We start from the raw sequence: 27,252 nt of genomic DNA, 5'->3' as shown, positions 1-27,252 counted from the left end.
GCGCCGTAATCGGCCGGTTGGAGCGAGAGGTCCAGTTTAATCGACGGCTGGGGCTGGCTGGGTTGCTGACACCAGCTCTGGGTGATGTCGTCGTACATGTGGTGCCGCATGGCTGCGGCGGTGCATGAAGCTACCGTGTCGTGCGTTGAGTCTCTGAGGCTACAGAGAGCGTCACTGGGAGCGTCATCATCGCCCTCCGGATGTGTAGTCGCGATACCGGCTGCCTGTCGCTGCAGGCAGGCCTCGGTGAAGTGGCCCCGGCGTCTGCAATGACGGCACTGGCTGCGGTAGGCGGGACAGGATTTAGCGCGAACCGCGACAGAGGCTTTTACGCCATGACCTGTCCGACGACAATATTGGCAGACGTCGGCCGGTCCTGCGACTGAACTCTGTTGACGGCCAGCATCGCCAGCTGATACTCGCCGCTCCTGCTCGCCGATGCTCGCTTTCGCTCGCCGGTACTGGCTGCGGGCGGCGGCCACACCTTGAGACTGACCCAGCGTCTGAGCGGATCGCTTACCAGCCTCTTTTGCTTCGACGAAACGAATGGTCTCTTCCAGGGGGATCGGTGTCTGGCCTTGGGCGAGGAGGTCCAGTTGAATATCCCTGTCCGCTAGCCCCCTGGCGAGCGTATCGCGTGTGACTTCATCCTGGTAGCTGACGACCCGTCCGCATTCGCAGGTGACGTGAAACTTACAGACAGCCGCCTGCCCGCGAAGACGAGCGGCGAACGCCCTGACCGGCTCTTCGTGCTCCTGCGTCATGTTGTGGAGCTGGACGCGAGCCACTGCGAGGTTTTCCTCGCGGACGGCGAGACTTCGCATTGCGGCCAAGACAGTCTGTTCGTCCTTGGATGAGAGGGAGCCCCCCGAGAATCTGGTGAGGTCCCTGCGGAGGCCTTCGTCGCAGCATTCAAGCAGCTGGATGACGCAGTCTGTATCGGTGAGTCCGGTGGCTTTCTTGTACTCCGTCCATCGGCTGGTGAAATACTCCCAGTCCTCGCTGGATCCGGCAGCTGTCACGCGCGGTCTGGTGACCTTTTCGGCAGTAATGCTCACTGTAGGCCGGGTATGGGCCTCGGACTGGTGCATTTGAAGAAGTTGTACGACCACGATAGGTGCGGTATCTGCAGCGACGACGTATTCACAGCCGCTGAATGGGCAGGCTGTTGCCATGGTTCGAGGCTCGGGTTTCGACGTTATGCTTGATTGCAAATTAAGATATGTCCAACATAGATAGGCATGCGCGCCATTTCGATATTCTGTATTCGGAATTCAGTGAATGTTGGACATATCTAGTCCTGCGGACGAGACAGAAACAATGTTACAGAGGGAAGGCACTGCATACATGTCTACAAAGCATTGCATAATTGAATATTGATGATGTCTCAGTGCTGGCCCAGAGACACCCAGGCAAAGTGAATTGCAGTGCAGATATACTGAGTTGTAGTGGGGATTTTGTGTGCAGTGGTGCAGCTGCAGGCTGAGGCACCCCACAGGTCCCCCGGGCCCTTGGTCTTTTAATCTCATTGCTTGTTTTTCCCCCACAGATACTTTGCACTGCAAAGTAAAGTTTGCAGTTGGTATTAGTGATAACTGACGCGAACAGCCACCGCCATGGACGTCATAGTGGCAGCTCGGAAGTACATCACCAAGATGATTGAGGAAAGCGGGCCAGGCATGAAGGTGCTGATGCTTGACAAAGAAACTGTGAGTACCTACCACCCAGGGCCCTGTTTTGGACCAATATCAGGTGGTCAATGTGATTTGAGGGTACTCAAAAGGTGACAGGTGAGTTGATGTTTTCACATCTGGTTTTGTAATGCTGTCATGGCTTAATCAGACCAGCTGATACAGTTCATGTAACTGGTTATGCAAGGATGCATTCAAAACAGCTGCAGTCAAAGATGTCTGTATGCCATGTAACCTAAGTTTTTGGAAAGCACCCTTACAATTGACAGTACCTAATTTTCCTCCTTCACGAGCTGTTCACACACCCACCACTCGCTCACGCCGTCCACCGACATGACTGACCTCCCCAACTCCCTCCCCCCTCTTCAGACGGGCATCGTGAGTATCGTGTTCGCCCAGTCGGAGATGCTTCAGCAGGAGGTGTACCTGTTCGAGCGTCTCGACTCGGATCTCCCGCCGGACGTGATGCGACACCTCAAGTGCATCGTGTTCGTCCGGCCTACCCGTGACAACGTGGCCAAACTGGCCAGGGAGCTGCGCCGGCCCCGATACGGCTACTACTATGTCTGTGAGTGGCTGAGGGGGATGATGTGGGAGTGGCGACATCCTGGTTATGGGTGGTGTAGAATATCCGAGGCGAATGCGAGAGTCGGATAAATGTAAGAGAGTATCGCGCAATGCGATGGGAATTTTCACTCAAACGGATAAATCTATCTTTTTCCAGCTGATTACTGTGAACATTTGAGCAATCCAAAGTCACGACGTTTGAATCACTTGTTCAGGTGAACTAGTTTATAACTTTTTTTCAAAGAATCTCGCCACCCGACTTCTCGCACATCTTGGAGTTGGCAAAGCAGAGGTTGCGTGGGAAAATGGTACGTTTCTCTGTCGGTTGACTGTTACAGTGCTCTATCTGAAAGCCATTCACCTACTAAACTATGGTATCTAGTTCTCGCACCTCTGTAACTAAGTAATTCAGTATCGTCGGTGCTGCTAAACTCCGTGAATTATGGCACCTCTAGCCCAGCCTCCGTAAACCGATTGTCGCGTCCTCTACATCGCGTCCTCTACGTAGCTGTGTTGTGATAACTCATCTCTGATCACGGACTTTTCAAACTCATCCACATACCTAGAACTGTGACCATCCTCATGCCACCACACTTCAGAACTGTGACCACTGATCGCATATACCCTCCCAGTGTCTCTTAAGACTTCATTAAGACGATAGTGGCTGTTGTGGCTGTTCAGGTATGCTCCAGACTACCTTGACAGCCCCCTCGTCATGTCTCTTTAGACTTCAGTACCGTGATCACTGACCGCATATGCCCTCGCCTTGCTCTCCAGTCTTCAATATCGTGACCACTGAGCACCGCTCGCCATGCTTCTACAGACTCTATTAATGTGACTTAAGTAGTAATGTAACCACTGACCACCCCCTCGTCACGTCCCTCCAGACTTCAGTAACGTGATCGCCAAGGCCGACGTGAAACAGCTCGCTGAAGCGGACGAGAATGAGCTGGTGCGAGACGTACAGGAGCTGTACGCCGACTACCTGGCTGTGGGCCCGCACCTGTTCCACCTGGGGATGCCCAGCTGCAGCCAAGGTGAGGCAAACTGCTGGGAGTGTTGACTCAGCAGGGTGAGGTGAACTAGCGGGATGAGGTGACGGAACGAGGTGAGGTGAACTAGAGGATGATGTGAACAGACTAGAGGGTAACGTGACCGAACTAGGTCGTACTCGGAGCTCAGGAACGTGGCCACCCTCAAAATATGCTCTCGACTTCAGTATCATGGCGACCTCCTGGCCGTGTCACTCCAGATTTCAATAATGTAACCATACCGTTTGCGGTTACTCCACTGGGGAGTTCATCTAATTCCTGTATTAAATATTAGATCTCTATTGGTGAGATAGTAGCCCGTTCCCAGTTTCTGGCTCCCGCTCGGATGGATTAGACTTCGACCATAATTGAACCCGCCCCAATCACCGACTTATGCTGTCATGTAGGCCATAATTGAACCCGCACCGATCACCGACTTGTGCTGTCATGTGTTGTCGGTGTGGTGGCTTCCAGTGTCATTGCCGCGTCCGTTGCCTGGCTGTGCAGTGGAGCGATTTCCAGGCCACAAATGTCTTAATGTCCCGTTCTACAGTTGCCAACTGAGAAAGACGTCTCTGTGTTCAACGCCCTTCCGGTGTCTGGCCGATCATCGTCGATGGTTTTATGGCTAATCGTAACCGTATATGTGTCTCTCTGATACGCGATCCCTATCAGATATGTCATCCTGCCCAGTCTCAGACGGTATTATTGCATGTCTGGAGGGAGGTTTGCCGACGTCTGTTGACGTCACACCGGCTGGTTACTGATTCAATCGCCGCTGTCATAGATGTGACGCCAGATCCGGGTCTGGGTCTGTTTCCAGGTCTGGCCTGGACGCAGCCGAGTCTTACGCGCGCCACGCAGGGACTGGCCGCCGTGCTGCTCTCGCTGAAAAAGTGTCCCGTCATCCGATACCAGAACTCGTCCGAAATGGCCAGAAAACTGGCGGAGAGTATACGGGTCAGTTGGGGGGGGGGGGGGGGACAGGGTCAGTTCAGAGGGGATCTAACCCTGTGTTCGCTCCTGGATATCTGCCCCAGCAGATCACCACACTTAGACCAATAGGCCAGCGGCCAACTTTGGACGGGAAAGCGTTCGCATTTTAGCCCAAACCACGTCTTGGTAATGTACTGAAGTTCTCAAAGGAGGCAATACAAACGGCGCACAGCCGAACCGGTGTAACAAATGGCACACTAACATGGGACGACTTGGCCTAGACTTTCAAATGTATCACATAGAATGTTGCACCGATTATCAACGCACGATACATACGAGTCACTGCCAGCCCACGATGTAAAGTTTTTGCTGTTGACTTTAATCCGATTTCTCGATGTAACGTCAACGGATGTCTTCTTTCTGATGATGTTTATGCTCAGTCCACGAACTTGATACTGGTTTCAAATTGAAGCCCGACTGCGCTTACGGCATACCGGGAGTCGGGCAATTGGGGCTTATGTACGTCAGTCTGGACAATAATGAGCTTACGTTAAAAGGAGGGCCAACGACAAAAGCGCCCTGCTGTGCATTTGTAGTTGCTTCAAGGAACGGAACTACCTCGAAATGCGCGTCTGTCTGGAGCTGGCCTCCGATGTCCGGCATTTGTTTCAATATTTACTGTCTGGAGATCACAAATTCCAAAGATGACAAGTGACTCAAAAAACGCATCGGAAATGTGCTTCAAAGTGGACGTGTCTTTGCCATTTGTTGTAGAAAAGTGCTTTCATCGAACCTGAAAAGTCCCCACTATTTTATCCCGTTTGCCTAGGCACATTTATTCCCTTGCTTTCGATGGCTCGGTGTTTTATCGGTCTAGTGCACCATCCGAACCCCTCGACCCTGAGTGAGGGAGAAATTCACCGAGTCCGTTCAGTACACTAACAACGGCCGACCCCAGCCTGTTGTGATATACTCTGAATTCAGGTGGCGCGCCCGCTCCGGAAACTCCTAATATAGTGTACCCCATCGATGGCAGGGAGATCAGGCGCGGTCGTCCCGTATCCGACGCCCATGCGGCCGCCTATAGCTGCTCCTTCGGGGCGGCGGTCGCTATATTGGACCGTGTAGGTCGCGCGCTGTCTTATATATCGGCCCGGAGATGACTCGTTGGTCGGTGCTGGGTCAGCGTGGGTGAAATCAATAAATTATGTGTGGCCAGAGAACAGCAGTCTCTTACATCGGAAAACGCTGCCTGCCTTTAATTTTTCATATTTTAAATCATTGATTTACGGGCAGTGCTGGAAATGAGGCCGCTTTCTGGTCCCGGCGTTTTATTCTCCGGGTGAGATAGCCCCGTCTAGCGCTTAGCCTTTCGGGACCCTCTCAGAGCCGCGGTTGTTTTCGCCGCTCGGCCCATTCGAGATGCAAAGTTGATAGTCGCACGAAGTTTATTTGGGGCCTCTGAATATACGACTTCGAAATTAATCGATTCTACAAAACCTTTTTCTTTCATCTATATGCATACATTTAACAGAAACTCCAAACTAGACTGGTTTGGCTGACCCTAAATAAGCTTCGTGTGACTATTAACTTTGCATCTCGACTGGGGCGAGCGGCGAAAACAACCGCGACCCCGAGTGGGTCCCGAAAGGCTAAACGCTGGACGGGATTAACCCGCGAGGAGAATAAAACACCGGGACCAGAAAGCGGCCTCATTTCCAGCACTGTTTACGGGTAACATCAACTAACCAACACGTGTTAGTGGGACTCTTCAAACAATGAGTGCGAACCCTTTGATCGGTAGCCTTGTGTGGACATTGACTTTATTTAGCGAGCTGACAGCCCAGTACCTATCCTTCATTCATCGTTATTTTGTCATTGTTATTTCACTGACCGGCTGCCGTGTCCGACTCCACAGCTGACCTTCACGAAGGAGGCGACGCTGTTCAGTTTCCGTCGCGCCGAGCCGCCGCCGCTGCTGCTGATACTGGACCGGCGGGACGATAGCGTGACGCCGCTGCTCAACCAGGTACCAACGGCGCCGGCATGTGCGGAGGGTGGCTATGAGAACCGAACTGGGGCAGGGGAGGGGATGAACTGACAAGGGTGCAGACTGGCGAGGCGGGCTAGAGACGTAGGGACATGGTGATATTCTGTGACAAGGACTGAATTGAGAGGGACAGTGGCCGGGCTGGACTGGGACAATGACGGTACCGATTTGGTACACAATGGTGAAGCTGAACTGCAGAGACAGTGTGCGAAATGATCTACATAGTCTGTTGCGTTTAGTTATGGTTATACACGCTACTTCTGCCCGTATGTGGTAACTTGGTAGCTTGCATGCTCCGTCCCGACTGACTCGTTGACACCGCCCCCTCCTCCTCCTTCCTCAGTGGACGTACCAGGCGATGGTGCACGAGCTGTTGACCATCAACAACAACCGCGTCAGCCTGGCTGAGGTGCCCAACGTGCCGCCCGAACTCAAGGAGGTCGTCATGTCGGCAGAGCACGACGAGTTCTATGCTCAGGTGGGATGAAAATCAAATATGAAACGCTTCGTGACGATAAGCCTAGCTTAGAGGTGTAGGTATGCTAAGAATAAATTGACATTTCTTAGAATTCAGGACTTTATGACAATGGCGAAAAATATTGCTTTGGTGAATTTACCCACAGGGCATCATGAAACATTCCAAATAACGAACGTCTAATGCACGAAAGAACGCCCACTTCGGATGAACGCCCACTGAAACGATACATATTTTCATCATTTTGTGATTCGGGCTGTTGCATTTTGTAATCGGACCGATATTTTATATTTGTGCTTCGCATCTGAAGCTAATTTTGCAATGAAAATTTTGCAACGCACTGTCGTCATGCCAATCATTTTGTTAACTACCGGCTCAATTACAAACGTCATCAGCTGTCCTCTGAAGTCTGTTGGAGCTCCTCAACGTCTTTGAGTTCTAAGTCCTGTGCGATTTCCACAGAATTTGTTCTCAAACTTTGGCGAGATCGGACAGACGATTAAGAGTCTGATGGACGAATACCAGAAGAAGCTGCAGAGTCAGAAAAAGGTGGAGAGCATTGCCGACATGAAGCAGTTCGTCGAAATGTATCCACAGTTCAAGGTGAGAGACAGGTCGTTGCTATGCTCGCTCGATGTCGCTCTCGTTTTCTGTAGTGGAGCTGCCCGCGATCAGGGCCGTGGTGTGAATTATTCGGATACAGCAGAAGCTTAATTACAATCACAGCATGAGAAATTGTTTTATTTGTATTGTGCTATTCGGCGCGGCTATGAAATTGATACTTGGATTGCTGTAAACATACCGTTCGTCGTTCGAGCAATGTGTTAAAAAGATTGAATGGTGATTATAGAATTAGTGGATTATACTTAGCAGGCTGTAGACAATCGGCAGCTGCACCTTTCATCTTGTTCTTAATGTCGCAGCTGTTTTCGAACAAAGAAGCGTTTTCATTTCCATCGCGTCCACGTCTATTTAAGCTCAAGGACCTTGAATAAAAAGTCAAATATGATCAGCTACTAAGCTTACATAGATATTCGCGGAATCGTGTTTAACATTATTATTATTATTCAAGGTGGAATTTTTATATAATTTTGAAAGGAAATTCGTTGGCCATCCGTCCTTTACGGTCTTCAATTCACTAAACATAAGTTAATTAATATATTTAATAAAACTATATTTAATAAAACCACCAAACACTGGTTTGCCACATCTTACCACATGCTTTCACTCCCCCCTTACTCAATATAACCCCCTTCAGCGGTGATGACCTTCTCCACACAGGGGTGAAAAGACTGGCATGTCTTGAAGATGTATGCGGGGTCCATCGCCTCCCACGTCTTCACGATGTGCGCCTTGAGAGCCTCCACATTAGGATGAGACACTCTCTGGACCTCCTCCTGCAATACGCTCCAGATGCCGTAGTCGAGGGAGTTCAGGTCGGGGGACTGAGGAGGCCACATCTCCCTGCGCCAGAAATGGGCCTCCCTCGAGCTCTTCCGTCAGCTTCTGCTAGGTGGAACTTGCAGTGTGCGCGGGCGCTCCGTCCTGCTGGAGCACAAAATTGCCGAGTGTATAGGTCTTCAGGATCCATGGGATGACGTCATTGTTCAGCAGACGTTCGTACACCACCATCTTCACCTTCTCATTGGCATCAATGAAGAGCATCGGGCACTTCTTGCCGTCCGAACGCAGCACGCCGAGCACCATCACTTTCTGTGGATGTTTATTCACCGGATTGAATCGAACCATCGGATCGACAGTCTCCCCCTTGGTCTCCCCTGCTCGTATTTTGGCTTTAATGCGCATGACTGTTCGCCAGGTGACTCCACATTTTGCCATAACCTGCTTATCGGTCATGTCCGATTCGGCCGCCGCGCGCAGGCACCCAGCGACGAGGTGACGTTTAGCCTGCCTTTTCATGACTGACCGTGAATGGCTGGTAGTTTCTGCCCTCCGGCCAGGTGGCTAGGTCACCGAAGGTCACGCCTGCGGCTATTCGCTGCCCAGAACTCAACCGCAGCGCTCGTAGGCGAGATTAGCATGCATATGACAGAACTTTTTCCGCACCCTGTATAGTTGACTTTAACATTTTTGGACGGAAAATCAACGAAAATGCCGGACATTAGACGGATATAAGAGGTAAATTTTCTAAAACTGGCATCACTTATCTGCTACTGCTTTGGTTCGCAAATAGGTATTGGCAAAAAAAAAACTGGGAGCGTTGTTTTTTTTCGGAGATATCCCTGTCTTCATTGAAATTCTCATACTATGTTCAAATTACCCCACGCCAAAAGTTATTTTGCCATTTTAAAAACAGGGTTCAAAAGCAAATTTCTTGGATTGAAGGCACTGATTAGGTCATTATACAACAAAAGCCGTTGCGTATTAGGCGCTAGCAATGCAATATTTTGCGCTGCAATGAAGTTGCAATGACGTGTTGTTAGGCGTTTTTCCTTGCGAAATTGATTTTTTACACTGTGCGTAAACATCTTCATTCCCTGAAACTTTAAACCCCTTTCATATGATAGCCCTTTTATTTACGATGATTTCCCTCATTGGTCTTATTGTCATGCCACTTATGGATTTTCCGTAATTTTGTGTTTTTCACACTATGTTCAAATTGCCCCACATGTTCAAATTACCACACCCTACCCTATGTCAGACAAGGCACATTTTCCCGATATACTGGGGAATGGTTGACTTTATTGCAATATCATTTGTGCTCTGGGCAAACGGTAACGGAATCGTTCCGCGCCGACTAAAGCCAAAAGTGTGTTTTGCCTATTGATACGTTTTTAAAATGCATTGTTCGTGAATATAATACACCAGATTTTCTCCTCTTTCTTTACCGGCCATCGCACAGTGATGCAAATGGGGTTCACGAGTGGCCATAAATACGAAAAAGGCCCAAAATTCAAGTTCACTTAATCGAATAAATCGTAATATGGTCAGTCAGGCAAATGTTTGGGGTGTCTGAAAAAGTATGATTTTAATGTTTTTGTCAAAACCGGCCTCGTGTATGATTGTCAGAAGTCGAGACATTTTCGATGTCGTAAAATGACTGTCAGGTACTTGAAATTCAAGTGCCGCTAGCGTGCGTTCATGTCATACAAACTGCAAAAATTATACATGAACATGATCCCCGAAACCTGCTGCTTCTAATGGCACGTCATAAAAAGCCGCATCTATTTTGGTTTGGCGGTGAGCTAACTATTTGTAATCATGTTGCAACCGCAGTTTTTTACCAAAAATATTTGCTTTCAACTCACCTACAGCACTTCACACAGTGTGTGCCCGTTAGTGCACCATATCATAGCATTCCCTAATCATTTCTGAGTCGCAAAGTGAAAGAATTAAGGCGCTAGCACAGGGCTGACCGGCGCTACAGAAGTTTTCGTCCGGCACGGTCGGGTGCCGCGGCGCAGCGGGCGGCCCGGGCGGCCGTGCCGCCGCGCCGCCCGGACGCCGCGTGGCGGCACCCACCCGCCCACTGCGCGCCCACTGCGGCACCCGACCGCCCGGACAAAAACCTCTGTAGCGCCGGTCAGCCCTGTGCTAGCACCTTAATTCTTTCACGATGCGACTCAGAAATGATTAGGGAAGGCTATGGTATGGTGGATTAACGGGCACACACTGTGTTAAGTGCTGTAGGTGAAACGAAAGCATTTTTTTCTTAGTAAAAAACTGCGATTGCAGCATGATGATAGTCAGATTACCGCCAAAGCGAATGAGATACGGCTTTTTGTGACCCGGCATTAGAAGCAGAAGGCTTTGGGGATCATTTCCATGCATAATTTTTTTCAATTTGTTTTCAATAATTTTTTCAATTTGCCGGTTTTGACAAAAACATGAAAACCATGTGATTTCAGATGCCCCAAACATTTGTCTACTCGGCCATATCGCAATTAACTCGATTTGGTAAACTTGACTTTTGGGTATTTATGGCCACTCGTGAACCCCATTTGCATCACTGTGCATCGGTGCCCAATGCCCATCTTCGTGTATTGATTTAATTATTTATGTAGTCTGTACACTATTTATATGTTTTTTTTTTAATCAAATCGCTTACGGAAAAGGCCTAACTAATATGGACTATAAATATCGAAATTACCCTTCCACCAGACATCTTGCGGCTGATCGATGTAGCTAAGTCTAGTTTGAAAAGTCTGCCTAAAACCAACTGGGTGTAAGACTAACGAATGGCTGCTCTGCAGTCCAGCGCGCGTGACAGTTTTATGCACAAAGTTCTGAAGCGTCCAATGACATGCTCTTGAAAACACCATAAACAAACTGACATTTACATAGACCACTTCTCGTAGCCATACAGCATGCTCAACATTCGTTCAGTTTCCCTTCTCAAGGTTTCGGTCGGCCCACAACTCGACGTGTGAGACTGACTATTAGCGGCACCCCCACCATGGTCGTGTCTTTGACGGTGTCCGCGTCGTGTCCACAGAAAATACCCTGCACGGTGCTCCCTCTGTAACCGTGTCCACGTCATATCCGCAGAAAATGTCCGGCACGGTGCGTGGTGTGGTCCTTATAACCGTGTCCGCGTCGTGTCCACAGAAAATGATCGGTACGGTGTCCCCCCTGTATTCTGTAACCCTGTCCGCGCCGTGTCCGCAGAAAATACCCTGCACGGTGCTCCCGCTGTAACCCTGTCCGCATTGTGTCCGCAGAAAATGTCCGGCACTGTGGCCAAGCATGTGACGGTGGTGGGCGAGCTGTCCCGCCTGGTAGACCGTCACGCCTTGCTCGAGTGCTCCGAGACTGAACAGGAGCTGGCCTGCCACGACGAACATCAGCAGAGCCTGCAGGTGCGTACCTGATGAAAAATGTCATACTAATGCCTCAGGCTAGGCGGTGGACAATAGACGGATATGTAATGCAATATGAGCTAGATTGAAGATGAAAGGGATGCCTATCGGACAGGTGCGATGTTTTGTCAGGATATGATATGCCACGTAGTACCATGTTCCGCTTAGTGTTTGTAACAGATGGACATGTTCTGGATAGACAAATATGTACTAGCTTATCCATCCCGTTATTCTTCCAAGCTCAGCTCGTCCCATGTATCCGCTAGTTTCACACTGACCTACAATGCAACCCGCCCTTAGACCCACTTTGTTGACTGCCCCTGTCTGATCGTTGGATTATGTTTGACTGACTGATCGTTGACCGTCCCCGCCTGATCGTTGGATCATGGTTCCTCTTTACTTATCGTTGACCATCGCTGACTGTTTACTGTTGACTGATCGTTGATTATCGCTGACTGTTGACTGATCTTTGACCATCCAGCGGATCTACCGGCTGCTCAACTCTGAGAAGACGCGTGAGCTGGACGCGGTGAGGCTGGTGATGTTGTACGCGCTGCGGTACGAGACGCACTCCAACAACGACATCAACCGACTGGTGGACACGCTGAGGCGCCGAGGGGTGGACGACAAGTATACCAAGGTGAACAGCTGCGAGTCTGGCAGTGGGAGGCGAGAGGAGTAGTTCCGCCAAGGTGCGGTTCACGCAGTCGCGCTGTTAGTGAGAGGGGAGGGGAGGGAACGCTAGGCAAGTATATATGCCTATTGCCTTCCATGGTGAGGAGTGCTGCTAGTGGCAGGAGAGGAGGGGAGGAGGCGCTAGGCAAGTATCTGTACCTAGGTGTGGTCCATGCAGCTGCTTGCTAGTGGCCGAAGAGGGAAGGAGGGGAGGCAAGACAAGTGCACAGGGGCGTGAAAGAGGCGATGACACGTAGGATATACGCCCACACTGACATGGAAGAGAAGAAGAGGCGAGACAAGCATATACACAAATCCGAAGTTAGCGTCTTCACTGGCCAAGAGAAGGGAGAGAGTTGATGATAAGCACACTTAAGTGCACCTCACGCCGCGACTGGTCAGTGGGAAGAGAGAAAAGACGTTGGCATTAGTGTTAAGAGTCTCATGGAGACAGTCCTGGACCGCCCCCACTGTGTATGCTGAGAGGACGGGTGATGCAAACCGTATATAATCTCGGTTTATGTGCTCTGAAGAGCTCCAAGAGGCTGGACTATTGCACTATTACCCTGGGGATATCCATCTCAAAACACTTCGCCTGCACTTGCCTCTGGCTGTTGCTAAGCTGTCATGCTGCTCATTTCGCTCAGTTGGAAGAAGACAAAGCCGACTCGGCTCGACTTACATTTAAGAAACACAGCCACCTGACAGCTAGACGGCTTCGTCAGCTACATTCTTTTTTCGTCGGCCCGTTGTCGGCTCGGTGAAACAGCTGACGACTATAGGTGGAGTTTCTGCCGCTCAAATGAATGTCTGAAATATCGCTCTTTTGACGTATATTTACATTTAGTTGATGCGGATGTTCATCAATTTGCTCAGCGCTGTCAATTCGTGTTGTCTGTCGGGGTATATTTTTAGACCTCTGGAGCTCGCGTGTCTCTTTCATTCATTGACATCTGCTATTATATAGCCACATGGATTGTGGGGAAAAGAAACAGCAGGGGATGTCCGTTGTGCCCGAAAGTGTTAAGGGAAGGCCTTGACGTTAATTTATTGTGGCAAGGAGTTGAATTTTTAATTTTTGATTTAATTTTTGGCTTTAAAGTTCACGATCGCGCACGTTTCTGCAAGCGTTTATGTTTTGGCTTTACATAATACTTCCGTGGTCACCAGTTTGTTTTTCCCGTAAAATACTTGATCTGCGAGTAAAAAGGAGCCATAAAAAGAAGTGTGTAAGCTTTTGCTTATAATTGTGAAGATACAGCGATATCCAGGCTTACACAGATTACCCCACGTCCCTGTTTTGCGCCGGACCTTTGGAGGCACGCCAGGGCTTCTTGGCCAAGGAGCGAAGCTGCGGCCATTGCCACTCGTGTGCGTAGCTCCCCCTGGCTCAACACGAGGTGCTACAGATAAACGTTAAGGGTCCAAAGAGCCGCTGCCAAATCGTACTATCGAATGCAGCCCGTTTAAAGTTAATGGACCGTAAGCAGATAAGGTTGTTTGCCCACTTGCTCAAAGGGTCGTTGCTCTGTTATATGGACTTATGCTTATGGCTTTCACGTTCTTACTCACAGATAACGCATTAAATTGCATGCCTCATAATCTCAATTCACTTTCAAAACTCAAGTTATGACATTGGAAGTATAATTGCACATGGGGCTTTTAAGCCCAGATTGGTAACGAAATCGTGCGTGGGCAGATTATCAATCACGTTCAACAAGCATTATGTACTATATGTCATGTATTTCATCACGTCATGCCATGTTTCATGTCATTTCATGTATCTAAATTTGTGTATTTCATGTTCTTAGCTTATATGTTAGCACATAGCCGCAACATTTGTTTCGTATTTTAAATTTATGCTCTCAAATTGCATTTTGAGAGGGCGTACCAGCGGTACCAGCGACAGAAGCTAATCGCCGTCCCTCATCAAGAATAGGATACCTGTGTCTTCTCTTTATCTTCTCTTTATCTTCTCTTACCCTTTATCTTCTCGAGGATGCGCCACTATACTCGGCTACTTCGGATTCTAGATATCTGTGAGCAAACGGCGATTCAAAAGCCAATACTTCCACAGCGCTATCGGCTATCGTGGTGCTGGAAGTTTATGTCGAAGCCCAAGGCTGAGTTTACGAGCTTGCCATGAGTATGGCAGCCGGACGTTATGAAACAATACCGTCAGAAAATAGCCTCTGAACTCCTACTTGGCGGAAGGCTCTCAAGATCACGCTCATTGATTCTGTGTCTACAAAACCAAACGGATCGTAAAGCGACTTTCTTTCTTATCTTTCCCTCCATGATGCACATTTTCGAATGAACACCACGTATTTCAACTCGTCATGTGTGTTTGACAAACCTTGCTTGACTTTATCAATGGCGTATTATAAATCGCTATCGCTCTATGAGTATGTTTAAATCAGGGCTGCGGAGTCTGAGTCTGAGTCGTTTAGAGTCGACAGTCGAAGTCTCAAGTCAATAGTGTATGGCTCAAAGTCATGCCCTACATATGTTTGCTTTTACCCGCGCCCGGCTGGGGGTCCTGTATTTCCACGCCCTGCTGGGGGGGGGGGGTTGAACACCCCCCCCCCTTCTAACTCGGCTCCTGGGCCACGTAGCGATACGTGGAAGGCGGCGTTCGAAAGAGCGTCAAAAATAAAGAAGAAATTACTTGGTCGCTTTTCTGGTCAGGTCAAAGGTCAGGTAACCAGAGGTCATTGAAGGCCAAAATTCGTCCATTTGTAGGTCAGATGTCGACAATTTTCAACAAATCGACGCACAGCTCAGAAACTAATAAAGCTACAGCGCCACGGAAAAGCTCATTTGATGGTCCTATTAACGCTCTTTCTGACAAATTTTCTCGGATTTGACCTACCATAAACAGTTTTGCCTGCAGGAGGCAAAAACTGCCAAAATAGCCATTTTTCGGAAACGTTTTTTTCTGCAATAACTTCTGACTCAAACCTTGCACGAACTTTCTGTTGCCAGCATCGTGTTCCTCTCGTCAAGATGCGTCAAATGAACTATCACTTGACCTTGAAAGGTCAACTTGAAAATTTGACTTCAGGTCAAGGTCATGACCTGACCGATAAGGGTCAAGTTTTATATCAGTCGATTCGTATCTTCGAGCCAAACACAACTAAGGTGTTTTCATCGCTCTAGCATGCCCCTATCAAAAGTTGTTCGCGAATAACAGATTACATTGGTGACCTGAGATGACCTCAGGGGCATAAAAAGGCGTCACGTGTGCCATTTTCATGTTCAGTGTGTCAAAGATACGAGTAATTCAGTGTTTTAGAGTGTTTATAATGACTTCCGTCTAAAAAAGGTGACTTTCAATTTTCTCCCATTGACTTATAATGGGGAGGTCGCAAAATTGGCCGGACCTTACGTCATCGATATCAAAATTCCAAGATATACATTTTGTGCACAATGTTGCTCTTATCAATCTCTGAAAGTTTCAAAGCGATCGGTCACTCGGTAAAGCTTTGGCAGACATTGAAACTTGTTATGTAGTGAGGTCACTTGACCTGACCTGGTGACCTGACCTTAAGTCACCTGGGTCTGAAATTTTCACAACATATGAAGAAAAGATGTATGATAAAGTGTGCGAAAAACTGTGGCGCTTCGCGCCGCCGTTTTTGAGATATCCGCGAAAAACCGTAGGGGGATGTTCAACCCCCCCCCCCCAGTATAGCGCGGGTTAAAATATTACTCTCATTAACCTTTCCAAAACAGATTTTGTCGAAGCTCAGGCCATACTCCTGGTTTGGGCGAGCGTTTTCGGAGAGGAAAAAACAGATGGCGGCGACGCTGGAACCTGTTTTTATTTTGTATGTTCTTTATGAAGTATGTTTTCGATTTAAAATCTTGCAACGCACAAATGATTATTTTGAGCTAGATAAAGTTTTCCGACGTAAACTTTACTCTCATGGTATTGACTTTTAAGTTGGATTTTCGAGAAAAAAAGAGCTGGATTCGCAGTCGTGGTCGATTTTTGAAGCTGTAGTCGGAGTCGAAGTCACCAGAAAATCCATCGACTCCGCAGTCCTGGCTTAAGTCCTTGGCCTTGTGCAATTAATATGTTTGCATTCCTCATTACAAGGGCGAAACTGATCTTGCTTTACGTCCACTTCTCCAGGCACGGTGACAACGAGCGGTAGAAACGGCCTGGTCTGTAAAACGATCTGTTCTAAGTCCACCTAAGTTTTTATATACCGCAATGATAAGACAGGTCTGTTTTTTTTTTCTTCCTCAGAGGGCTCAATTTCCTGAAGGAAATAAGTTCCTTATATAATCAGAATGATTCCTTTACGTAACATGCTCGAAAAAAGGCGCACAGGTACTTTCAAGTAACCCACATGCCCTAAACAATATGTGCATTCTTCGCGATAATTGTACCATATCGCACGATTTATCCAATAAAGCTTTTCCGAAAATTGTCGGCGCCGTTGCGCCGGCAGACTCCAAATTGGAGGTTATCTGAGCGCATCAATACATCATCATTGGGTAAATCCGACCCGGCTGGGGATCGACCCTGTAATTGGCGCTGAAGCTGGTCGCTCTAATCACGATCGGACAGTGGACGCGTCGCTCGGAGCCAGGGTTCGGTGCGGATCGCTGCACACACACCCGTCGGTGGTAATGGGTGATCGTCGACACTGCGCCGGTTCGCACCGGACAGCGCCGCGCGACCAACGAGGCCACTGATGGGTTGTCGACGGTCGACGCACTTTGAGCGGCTTAGCGCGTGGGAGTTGGGGTGGTGACTGCTGAGAGGGTCTGATGCCAGGCCAGGGAGGCTGAACACGTTTTATGGCTTCTGGATATTCAAATATATGTGATGTGGTGTGATGTGGTGGTGATGGCGGGGCTGTTACGCAGGAGTGGTGCTTGTTTCTCGCCTTGTCGGGGTGGGGGATGTTGAGAAAGTCTGATGCCAGGCTGTACGCGCTCGATGAGGGGACTGGCACTCGTTTTCTCGCCACAGCTGGTGTACCCGATGCTGGACTACGGCGGCGCTCGCGCCCGCGGCAGTGACCTCTTCGGGGACGACGACCCCGTGGCCGTCACCAAGCGCTTCTTCAAGGTCAGTGCAGCAGCAGAGGGCGGAGGACTAACCGGAATGAGCCGGTGAATGCCGCTTCGCAGAAGTGTTTGCCATGTTGCGTGGCCTTTAGAGTATGCATCGCGACGCTGAAATTCCTCGGGGAACGAGGTATTGAGTTGTAACAGCATGAAAGAGAATCCGCCACTCGGCTAGTAAGCTGGTCTAATCTCCCCGTACATTACTGCACGTATCCGCGGCTGAGCCGCCGCTGCATTGGACGTCATAAAGTCGCTTTTACGACGGCGCCGGCCAGCTTCAATCATCATCTTTCTACTTTTATATGTGTTAATTATTTTATAGGTTTCTCTCGGACATAAGTTACGTCACCGGGATTAAGGGATGAGACTTGCTTACCCCCAGATACATGAGACAGCAAATGCGCATTACAAAAGGTTTTTGTGTTGGGCGTCGGTCGTAATTATCGTCTGTTAAAGACGTTTATATCGACAACCTATCAACGCCAAAATAAGTGTCTTGAACTCGCTATACAAGTGTGCAGATGGTAACATTTTCCTTTTTTCCGACTGCAGTCAATTCAGACGTTAATTGCGCCAAATATGATCTGATTGACGTACATTGAATGATTCCTTTTATAAAACGAGGCCCAGGTGCCCATGTCCCTCCTGCTCCCTCCCCCCCCCCCCCTCGTCCGGCCATACGTCCCTCCCCACTGACCACTAATCCCCGCTCGTTAGCGATGTATATTGTATAACCTTGTTGGCCGGCATCAGCCATGGCCCGAATCAATGCTAAGTGCACACCTGGCACCCACCTTCCCGGACCTACGCCCACGTCAATGTGCACGCCGAGGTACTGTTCCGTCTTTAGCCGCCTGAGGTCACGCGCAAACGAGCCTGATAATCACCACTTATAACTAGATTCGCGAAACGGAATCGGCGGCAATGCGTGTTCACTGTTTGCACTGTTTAAACATGGTTCAGCGGAGCTCCATGGGCGAGTATCCGAGGAACGCCAGGTTCGCGGGATTTCGATTACCATGCGCGCTGATCTGACTGTCCCTGATTCGCGGTGATTTATTAGTGTACGGTGGTTTCCCTAACCGAACCAGCATTCCTCCGCGGAATTCAGTGAGTGGCGTGCGCTAGTATTTGCTTTTGGCTTCCGCGACCGTTAGAACTGCGGTCCTTTGAGGCTCCGAATCTGCGAAGTTCGGCTCGGCCCCGGCCCGGTCCCGCCGAGTCCCCGTGCTGGCGTTTGATCTGGAATTCCGCCGGCCTACCGCGCCGGTGATTAGGTTACGGGTCGTTCACCGCCGTGTCGTAGCAGTTCGTTGTAACGCCGATCGCAATGATACCAACCTCGCTGCGTATCTGACAGGGTGTGAAGGGCGTCGACAACATCTACACGCAGCACAAGCCGCTGCTGTCGCGTCTGCTGGACGACCTGCTGAAGGGCCGGCTGAGGGAGACGGCTTACCCTTACCACAGCAGCAGCTACAGCCAGCCGCTCAGGTGGGTCTCAGTCCTGGTGGCGGCCGGTGATTCGCTGCTCTATAATTAGCTGACACTGTTGCTAGCCGGGGGTAGTCATTAGCTGTTACTGGGTGGCAGCTGTGTGACCTTCGGGTGTTTAGTTTGGGGTTCATTGATGGGCTGTTTTCCAGCGCGGCGGCTTGGCGTTTTCGGTGGGTGATTAGCTTTGGCATTGATTCCTGCAATGCACGAGTAAAGCCAGTGAACTATTACTCGGAGGGTGGAAGGCTCACACCCCGGGATTATACGTGCCCGACCCTCATAGAATCTAAGCATAATAAGGGATTATTGGTTGGGTTTAAGATGGTCGCCAATGCCATGGAATCTCTGGCGTGTAGTGAACTCTGAAGCAGACCAACACTGAAATCTATTTTGTTTTCTAAATGAGACGAAAAAGCTGACACGCCTTCTTGCTTATCAAACTATCTTTCTCGCGGCTTGTTCGCCCTTTATTCTTTTGCTCATCGGAAATATTAAGTTTCTTTTGACAGACAATTTCTAGGTAGAATACGAATTGTCATTATTGGCAGTTTTCCAGAAGTTTTTTTGTGTAGCTCAAACTTCATGCTATAAAATGAGTTGCATTGAACTACTTGACGCTCGGGTTGGCACTACGTTGAGCTGCAAAAACATTTAAGGCAGCCTACCTCTCCAGGATTTCACTCAAAAGCATGGAAATGGCTGTGTGGGACGTATCACTGGACATTACCAAAGCCTTTAAAAGCCTGAGTGCTTACGGTAAACATACACTGTCCACGTGGGTCGAATATTTATTTGACCGAGCCGATGGCAACTCTAGCGCGATAGCTCCGCTGCCTTCGCTGGAGCCAGCGCGGTGGCTGAGGCTGGGTGCCTGGGACATAGACTGTGCCGCAGTGCGTCGGTGTGCTGCGGAACAGCCTACCATCCCAGTGTCTGATCTGACGCCGCTCGTAGTCTCGGTCGCCGGCTGGGCCGCGTGATTCAGGTGCTCATTCCATTGCACCGACTGTACAATATTTCAAGGCTCCTGCGTTACACGACTTTAAGTTATTTTATAATTGTCGTAATCGTCAATGATCTACGTCAATCAGGCATTTATTGTCGTACATCATGCAAATGACGACCACAGTGTGCAATACATCACTCAAGTAACGGTGAAGCTCTCTTGATTTATGTCCTGCTCCGTGATTGAATGAAGCTCTGAACGCTGACGAAGCTATCGACTTGATTGAGGGGTTGGGCAGGCATGCTGTCCGTCTTTATCCAAATATTAATTGTCTGCGTCATTTTTTATTTATCTTTTTGTCTAGCCTTATATTTACTGTCTGTCTTCGTTAAAGTTCGTCAATTTCCTGCGCTGTGTACTGTTGTATGTTTCTTGTCTTGCTGCTTATTGCCTGTACGGTAACACGGTACTGTGTGTTCTGTATTGTGTCCTCGAGTTACATTCCGTGCTCCTAAGTTGCATTATTTTATTTTTCTCAACCCATTTTCTCTGACACCGCATGCCATGGCCACCCTTCCGCTCTCTGACGCCGCCACCGCCTGTCACAGGCCGGTCGAGGTCATCGTGTTTATGATCGGCGGCGTCACGTACGAGGAATCGCTGGCCGTTCACCAGGTCAACAGCACCGTGCCGGGAGTGCGGGTCCTCCTGGGCGGCACGTGCCTCCACAACAGTCGCTCCTTCCTCGACGAGGTACTGACGGCCACGCAGGCGGCGCACGCACTACAGGCACGTGCCACGCGCAGCTGAGTGACGTCAGTACGGGCAAAACGGGACCGAACCGCGCGCGAGTGAGTGATAACTTAATGGGAAGATGGATATTAGTCGATTTGTGTTTCCAGAAAATCGTATCTCGCATGTGTTTTACGATAGTCATGTTGTATGTGATTATATAAACGGTCGTAATTTTGTATTGTACTTGGTTTGTTGTAAGGACTACGTTTCCATGACGGTTTTGCGTTCTGGAAGTCATCATATGCATTGACACGTGGGGTGAGTTTACGTACGAGAGGCTCGAGCTTCGTATGTCTTTTGCTTGAGCTGACACCATGTGTGCGTTCAGTTGTTTTGTTAAGGCAAGAGCAGCTCGTCATGTCTGGGAGTTAGACGATGTTCCGTTGAGCTGAAAGCTTCGCTGTGTGGAAGGACGCTTTATATGTATTCGCAGAAACCTGTTTTGCATTTGTTGTATTGGTGATGTTTATGATATAAACTTTATCTGACGTTTTATTGAATGTCATTGAACGTGACACAGTACCGCTTTGATGGAACCGCGGCGGCAGTGCTGAGAGGATCATCTAAAGACAGATGGACAATATAAGTAATTATGAAGATATTTGTCGCATAATTGAAAAACACCAGAATCGTCATATGAGCCTCCCGCTCGCTCCCGCACCCACGCCAAAAAAAGAAAAAGTGCGAATCTCTTGAGCGCAAAAACGCGTTACACAATCACCACCATCCAGCTTTTCCTTCTTCCATCATAGGGGCCGTGGAAATATATACGCAGCGCGATCGAAATGACCAATGACGGTGTTATTGCCACTGTTTTTGCGTTGGTAGCGCAGCTGAAACATCGCGTGAGATGGGTCGCAGACGGAAGACAATGAACTTAGTGGGAAGATAGCTGCCTGCTGCGTCTCACAAGGTTCTTGAAAAGCAGTCATCAAAGGCAACAAATATAAACGTTGGTTTAGTATGAGCACGGTTCGAGCATTGCAACTTTGAGTAAGAACATTTAAAGGGACTATCCCACCTTTAACATGGGGTTTGAGTTGAGATAGCCAAGTTTGCGGCGAGGTTCAGAAACCCCTATCTATCTAGGTTGCAACCCCCGCGGCCTCTTGGTGTTGAAGAAATTCGTTCCCTTCATTTGAAAATGGGCCTTGTACAAGGCCCTATCTTCAACATGGAGCGACCGTTAGTGTGACGTCACCTCATTTAGTCATTCTGATTTAAATGGGTTTGTTCGTTAACAAATCGCTTAAAACTTGGTCTGAACTTTGTTGTGGTGCATAGCCTCTAGAGACCCCGGGTGCACTATAGTATACATGGCTTCAGCGCCGTCTATATCGCTCCGATGTACTCCGAGATCGCAACCCAGCAAACATGCCCACATGGTTCCCATATGGGGCCCACATGGGCCCCCCACCTCTTCCATATGGGTCCCACATGGGAATGGCAGTGGGTGACACGTGGGACCCATATGGGTCAGCCCACGTAGGCCCCATATGGGACCCACGCAGCGCCCACATGGGACCCATATGGGTAGCCCATCTGTAGCCCATGTCCCACGTGGGCCCATCTGGCCCATGTTCACCCCATATGGGACCCACATGGGATGCCCATCTCCAGCCCATGCATGCGTTTGGCCCATCTGGCCCATTTTTATCCCATATGGGGCCCATATGGGTAGCCCATCTGTAGCCCATGTCCCACGTGGGCCCATCTGGCCCATGTTCACCCCATATGGGACCCATGTGGGCATGTTTGCTGGGAATAGCTATGGTCATACCTCAGACTGATCCAATGCCTGCCATCTAGTGCCAAAAACAAACCTTTGGTTGCAAAATTTGCCGCCAGGGGCCTTTTCGATTTCGCTACGTCCGCGTCGGGGCGACGGACGCGTTCAGGTGAGGCTCCGACATGTTTTCTTTTTTTCTTATTATCATGCCATGTTATCATCATTTTTGACATGTTGCTAGTTATGAGGAAGGTGCTGTGCAAATATGTGAATAGTTATTTTTGCTTTAGCGTTCGTAATTTTGACGAAATGTGTTATCGTACTTGATTGTGTACTATAGTATACATCCGGACTTCAGACTTCATTTCATGCCACCCGATGATGCAAGTGCCCTATATCTTATATTCCACTCTCTTGAAAAAAAACTTTAATGTATCGTGACTGTAAGACGCATATTAAGATAATTGTCATACCTAAACCACAAAATTAAATCCTACTTATTGAATGTGTATAGGTACTATGGTATCCATCAGGATTCGCTCGTTTCTTGATTTGTGTACTATAGTATACACTTAGGCTTACATTACAACAGGACATGTGCACTCAAGTATACATTCAAGACGTGAAGCGTAAACATACTTGTGGTTCCCACGGACACATCTCAAAAATTATTGCGCTAAAATATGGCACAACGTTAGCGACCGGTTAGTATGGTGTTGCACACAAGTCAGTCGGGGTACCATTTCACACTCAGGCACGTAAACGACTCACCTTTGCGCTCTCTCGTTCATCGCCCTAACGGCGTTATACTGGTATTTGATTACGGAGCGAGCGAAGCGAGCGTAGTCTTTCCTTAGATTAACGGAAATTTCTGAGTATGAGCGGCCGGCCGGCCGGCCGGCCGGCCGTGGTCACGCTTTTGCGAGGCTTATATCTCAGCAACCACTTGACCGATTTACACGCGGTAATTTTTGTAGGGTAGCTTCATTCCTTCTACCAAGTATTGGACTATTCCTGATGCATGTGGGTGACCCCTTATGCACGTGCCACGTGCAAAACGAAGAGGTGTCAGTTTTGTAATTGTTGCAATATCTCGGTAACTACTTGGCCGATTGCGCTGAAAGTTGGCATGTAGGTAGGCACTCACTAGGCACTGCATATACATGTGCCAGAGTTGGGGTGCTGCTGCACGTGCGCACGTGCAGGGGTCGTTTCCAGATCTCGGGAACGGCTGGACCGATTGCGCTCAAATTTGGTACACGGTTAGGGACCGGTTAGTAGGGTGCCGTGCACAAGTCAGTTGGGACCCATTTTGCACGTGCGCACGTGCAGGGTGCCGCTTCCAGATCTCGAGAACGGCTGGGCCGATTGTGCCCAAATTTGGCACATCGCTAGAGACCAGTTAGTAGGGTGCCGTGCACAAGTCAGTTGGAGGTACCCCCTCGCAATTTCGCACGTGCAAGGCGCACCCTCTCGCTCGCTCCGTTAGTCGCCCCAAAAGGCGTTATACTGGTTGTAAAATACTGTTTTTGAATGGAGAATAAATGGTAAAACTACCAAAAGGGACCGTGGCGTCACAGTCTGCATGCCATCACTGAAAAGTTAGGTCGGATTATAGAGCGAAGTTTGATAAACTGTGCTGTTTTATAGGTGGCCTGTCGTCTGCCAGTATCAAGGCCATACTCGAAGCACCTGATTCCGGAATTCAGGGGCGTAGCCAGGATTTCCTCCAGGAGGGGGCTAAACTTACAGGGGCCCAAGGTAAGCCCCCTCAAAATTCAAAAAGTTATCGGATTTCATCCACTATTTTTTGGAGGGGGCCCAAATAATTTAAAAAACATGAAAAATGAAAAAAATGTTAGAACTGAGGGGCAAGCAGTCCATGGGTCCCTGCTAGATAGGCCCACGAATAGCTTCATAGAGTCGCTCAGCTAGTTCTGAAGGCGGTCTTGAGGGCCCCGTAGGTCGGATGAGGGTCCTTCAGACCGCCAAAGGCCCCTACAGCCCATGAGAGCCTCGTAAGCTCTGATAACTTGACGAGGGCACTCTAAGAAACAGAAAACCCTCTGAATACACAAGGCCCCCTGAGCGCATGGAGGTGCCCCTGATCGCTTCACGGGGCCCTCTAAGCCACAGAAAGGCTCTCTGAGTACACGACAGGGCCCTCTAAGTGCATGAAGATGCCCCTGAGCGCGCGTGACGGGTCCTCTGATCTACAGGAAAACTTTCTGAGCATGTTAAGGACCCCAAGGGGCCCCTGAACGCCTGACAGGGCCAGGCGCGTAGCCAGAGTTTTCCTCAGGGGGGCCAATCAGACCGAAAGGGGCCCATGTGAGCGAAGGGGCCAACATTTTCTTAAGTTCATGACGTATTATTTGCTTAACTACCTTCAAATTACGAAGGGCCCCTGCGAACCCAATGGAGAGGGCCCCGAGGGGCCCAGTGGCAAAGCCTCAGGCCAGAAGGGCCCTTTTATAACCAATGAAGAGAGCCCAGAGGGCCCTAGCGGCAAGGTGTCAGGCCCGAAAGGCCCCCGCGAACCCAGTGGAGTGCCCCGAGGGGCCCTTACGCTACTTTTATTGTGCCCCTTACCGTACTATGACACCACGATGGGGGCCCTTTTGGGCTCCAGGGGGGCATCGCCCCTATGGCCCCCCCTTGGCTACGCCCCCTGTTCCGGATCCGACCTAGATGTCTCTGATTCAGGAGACGAGTATATCCCTCGAGTCGATCCTGCTCCTGGGTCCGACAGTGAGAGTGACCTCGAATTAGGTGATCAAGATGTCACCCCCAATGCTCCTGAGTATGTTTACAACAACAAGTATGTTTTTTCCATGCAGCTATCACCTCAAAAGGTTTAGAACACATCAGCCCATTCATCACATTGCTAGACATTGTCCATGCGACCCTTAAAAAGCATATTTATCACTTTTAATATTAACAACCAAGTGCAAAAGCTCTGAAACCGAATGTATACTATAGTATACAGGTCACTGCGCATGCGCATTGGGGCATATGGCCAAAACGACTGGAAATCTATCAATCGCACCACTTAAGCAGACTATATCCCAAATTTCGTCTTTTTTATCTGTAAACTTGCTCTCGGGTCTCTAGAGGATAAAGAGTAAAAAGAATCAGCTTTATGACAGTAATGTGGCCTGGGGAAGGAGCTAATTTTGGGCTGTGACGTCACATATTTGAAAGTTTGTGTTTGGAATATGGGAAGCCTAAGATGTTTAATGAAAAATAAATGCCAGAACCGTGTTCCTGGTCATCCAATCTATAAAGTCGGGCACAATTTAACTGGTTTTAACAACATTTTAGAAGGTGGGATAGTCCCTTTAATGCTTATTGTTCCGGAGTTCTAAGAGGCATATAGTCTTGTTTGCTGGTCTCGTCGGTTTGATTTCATTCGCAGTGTCATTGCTTCCTCGGCCAGCTGCAGCTTATTGGGGCTATCCGTTAATGTTTCCATCAATGTCTCCGGAACAATGTTGATATAAACTAAAACAATATGCCCATTACCCAGAGAGTAGCTTTTTGTGTTAGAGAACTTGGCAACGGCCAATCACACCAGTGATTGTCTTGTTACATTACAGGCTAACAGCGTCGGAGATAAAGCCGCCAGGCTGGGCATGTTTGTTGTCGATGAGGGTGGTTGGAGCCGGTGCGTTTCGTGGGCCGTCACCTGTTTGTGCAACTGCCTTTGATAGGCATTCTCAAAGACAAGTTATTAGCATTTTTCTATGATTATATACGTTTTGGTAGCGAGACAGTTTCCGCCAGTGTCACTCAGAACATAATGTTATTGAGGCGGCTGAAGAAGGTAGTCGGTGTTTTACTTTTAATGACCAATAGTATACGAATATCATAGGTCATGACTTTCTCACGATTTGTTTGTTATGTTCATGCCAACAATGAGAAGCACTGCATGCCTTGCTAATACCAAACTCCCATCGATCAAACTGATATTCGTTCGAACAATCCTCGGCCACTTCAGAGACGATACATTGGCTCAGCGGAAGCCGCCTAGCGGTGCATATCATGACGTACTTAATAGGCAATGTGCCGTGTTTGGCTTCCACTTGGAAATACATCATTTGATAATTCGCTTGCCATGATGGCAATTGATGAATAATGGCCTCAGTGCCCGCTGATCAGTGTGCTGACATTACGTGATTAAATTCAGTTAAGTTGCACCTTGTAAACACAATGATGAGTTACGAGCACACCCCAATCGCCAATGAAGTATGTACCCACTGAGAATGCCATCGAGACCTCCCCAATCCCCATCCCACCCGGCTGGTTTTAGTGGCTTTCGTCTAAGCTGTTCACTACGGATTATCGGGATTATCCAAAGATCATGTAAGGCATGGGTCAGGTCAAGTGACGTAGGATCTCAGCCGAGTACGCAGCACTGTCAAAAGTTTGAAAACCATAACGAAGTGATATTTCGATAATCGATATTGATTTTTCCTTGTGACCTGCCTTTGTTATTTGAAGTAGTAAAGCAAGCACACAAGAGGATGCATTTCTCCAGTACCAACAATCTACGTATCTTCACTCGTTGCGTGCATCAAGCCCTGTCAAGGTTCTTGTGACCAAGTTGTATTTAGTTTCCTCTAAAACTAATTTTGCTCTTCATTTGGCTCGCCTACAGTATGCGAAAGTATGTGCCTACCTACGCTTTTTCTCTGAATCCATTATATGGGTTAGAGTGGCTGCTGCTAGGCTACCTACCGATTAGGCGATGCTCCATCAAGCCTGCAGCTTGATGGTAAGTACGCTCGAGTAAAGCCTGCAGGGGAAACCCACGTCTGCCGTGTCGGGAACATTGCGCAGTGCCCTGCAGTGTGGTATACAGCTTTCTTAGCACAGAATACACTGTTTCTGGCAGACCGTCCCTATCCAACTCTTGCCCGTGTGACACCGCGACTTATGAGCAGCAAGCTTTG

The 27,252-nt window shown here is 48.9% G+C and overlaps 1 protein-coding gene across 1 annotated transcript; it reads left to right on the top strand.

Annotated features, from left to right (window-relative positions):
• The first annotated feature begins 875 nt into the window (after positions 1-875).
• Positions 876-21,061, top strand: LOC122368717 (vacuolar protein sorting-associated protein 45-like). Its single transcript, XM_043342925.1, has 13 exons — positions 876-942; positions 1,550-1,709; positions 2,061-2,259; positions 3,146-3,295; positions 4,113-4,249; positions 6,144-6,254; positions 6,619-6,753; positions 7,213-7,353; positions 11,433-11,570; positions 12,052-12,210; positions 17,233-17,331; positions 18,691-18,824; positions 20,382-21,061. Exons 2-13 carry the CDS (start codon positions 1,617-1,619, stop codon positions 20,581-20,583), a joined length of 1,698 nt encoding a protein of 565 aa, XP_043198860.1. The 5' UTR covers positions 876-942; positions 1,550-1,616; the 3' UTR covers positions 20,584-21,061.
• Positions 21,062-27,252: the final 6,191 nt, after the last annotated feature.

Source organism: Amphibalanus amphitrite, unplaced genomic scaffold, assembly GCF_019059575.1.
Source record: "Amphibalanus amphitrite isolate SeventyFive unplaced genomic scaffold, NRLGWU_Aamphi_draft 000970F_arrow, whole genome shotgun sequence".
NCBI lineage: Eukaryota > Metazoa > Arthropoda > Thecostraca > Balanomorpha > Balanidae > Amphibalanus > Amphibalanus amphitrite.
The sequence above is the reverse complement of the archived record's forward strand: the minus strand, read 5'-3'. Positions and strand labels throughout refer to the sequence as shown.

What these genes read in the sequence shown, in the direction of transcription:
- LOC122368717 (XM_043342925.1), top strand. Translation starts at nt 1,617, where the DNA reads ATGGACGTCATAGTGGCAGCTCGGAAGTACATCACCAAGATGATTGAG. An exon ending in TGATGCTTGACAAAGAAACT is followed by an intron (nt 1,710 to 2,060) that starts GTGAGTACCTAC and finishes CCCCCTCTTCAG; the next exon opens with ACGGGCATCGTGAGTATCGT. An exon ending in TGGACGACAAGTATACCAAG is followed by an intron (nt 12,211 to 17,232) that starts GTGAACAGCTGC and finishes TTCTCGCCACAG; the next exon opens with CTGGTGTACCCGATGCTGGA.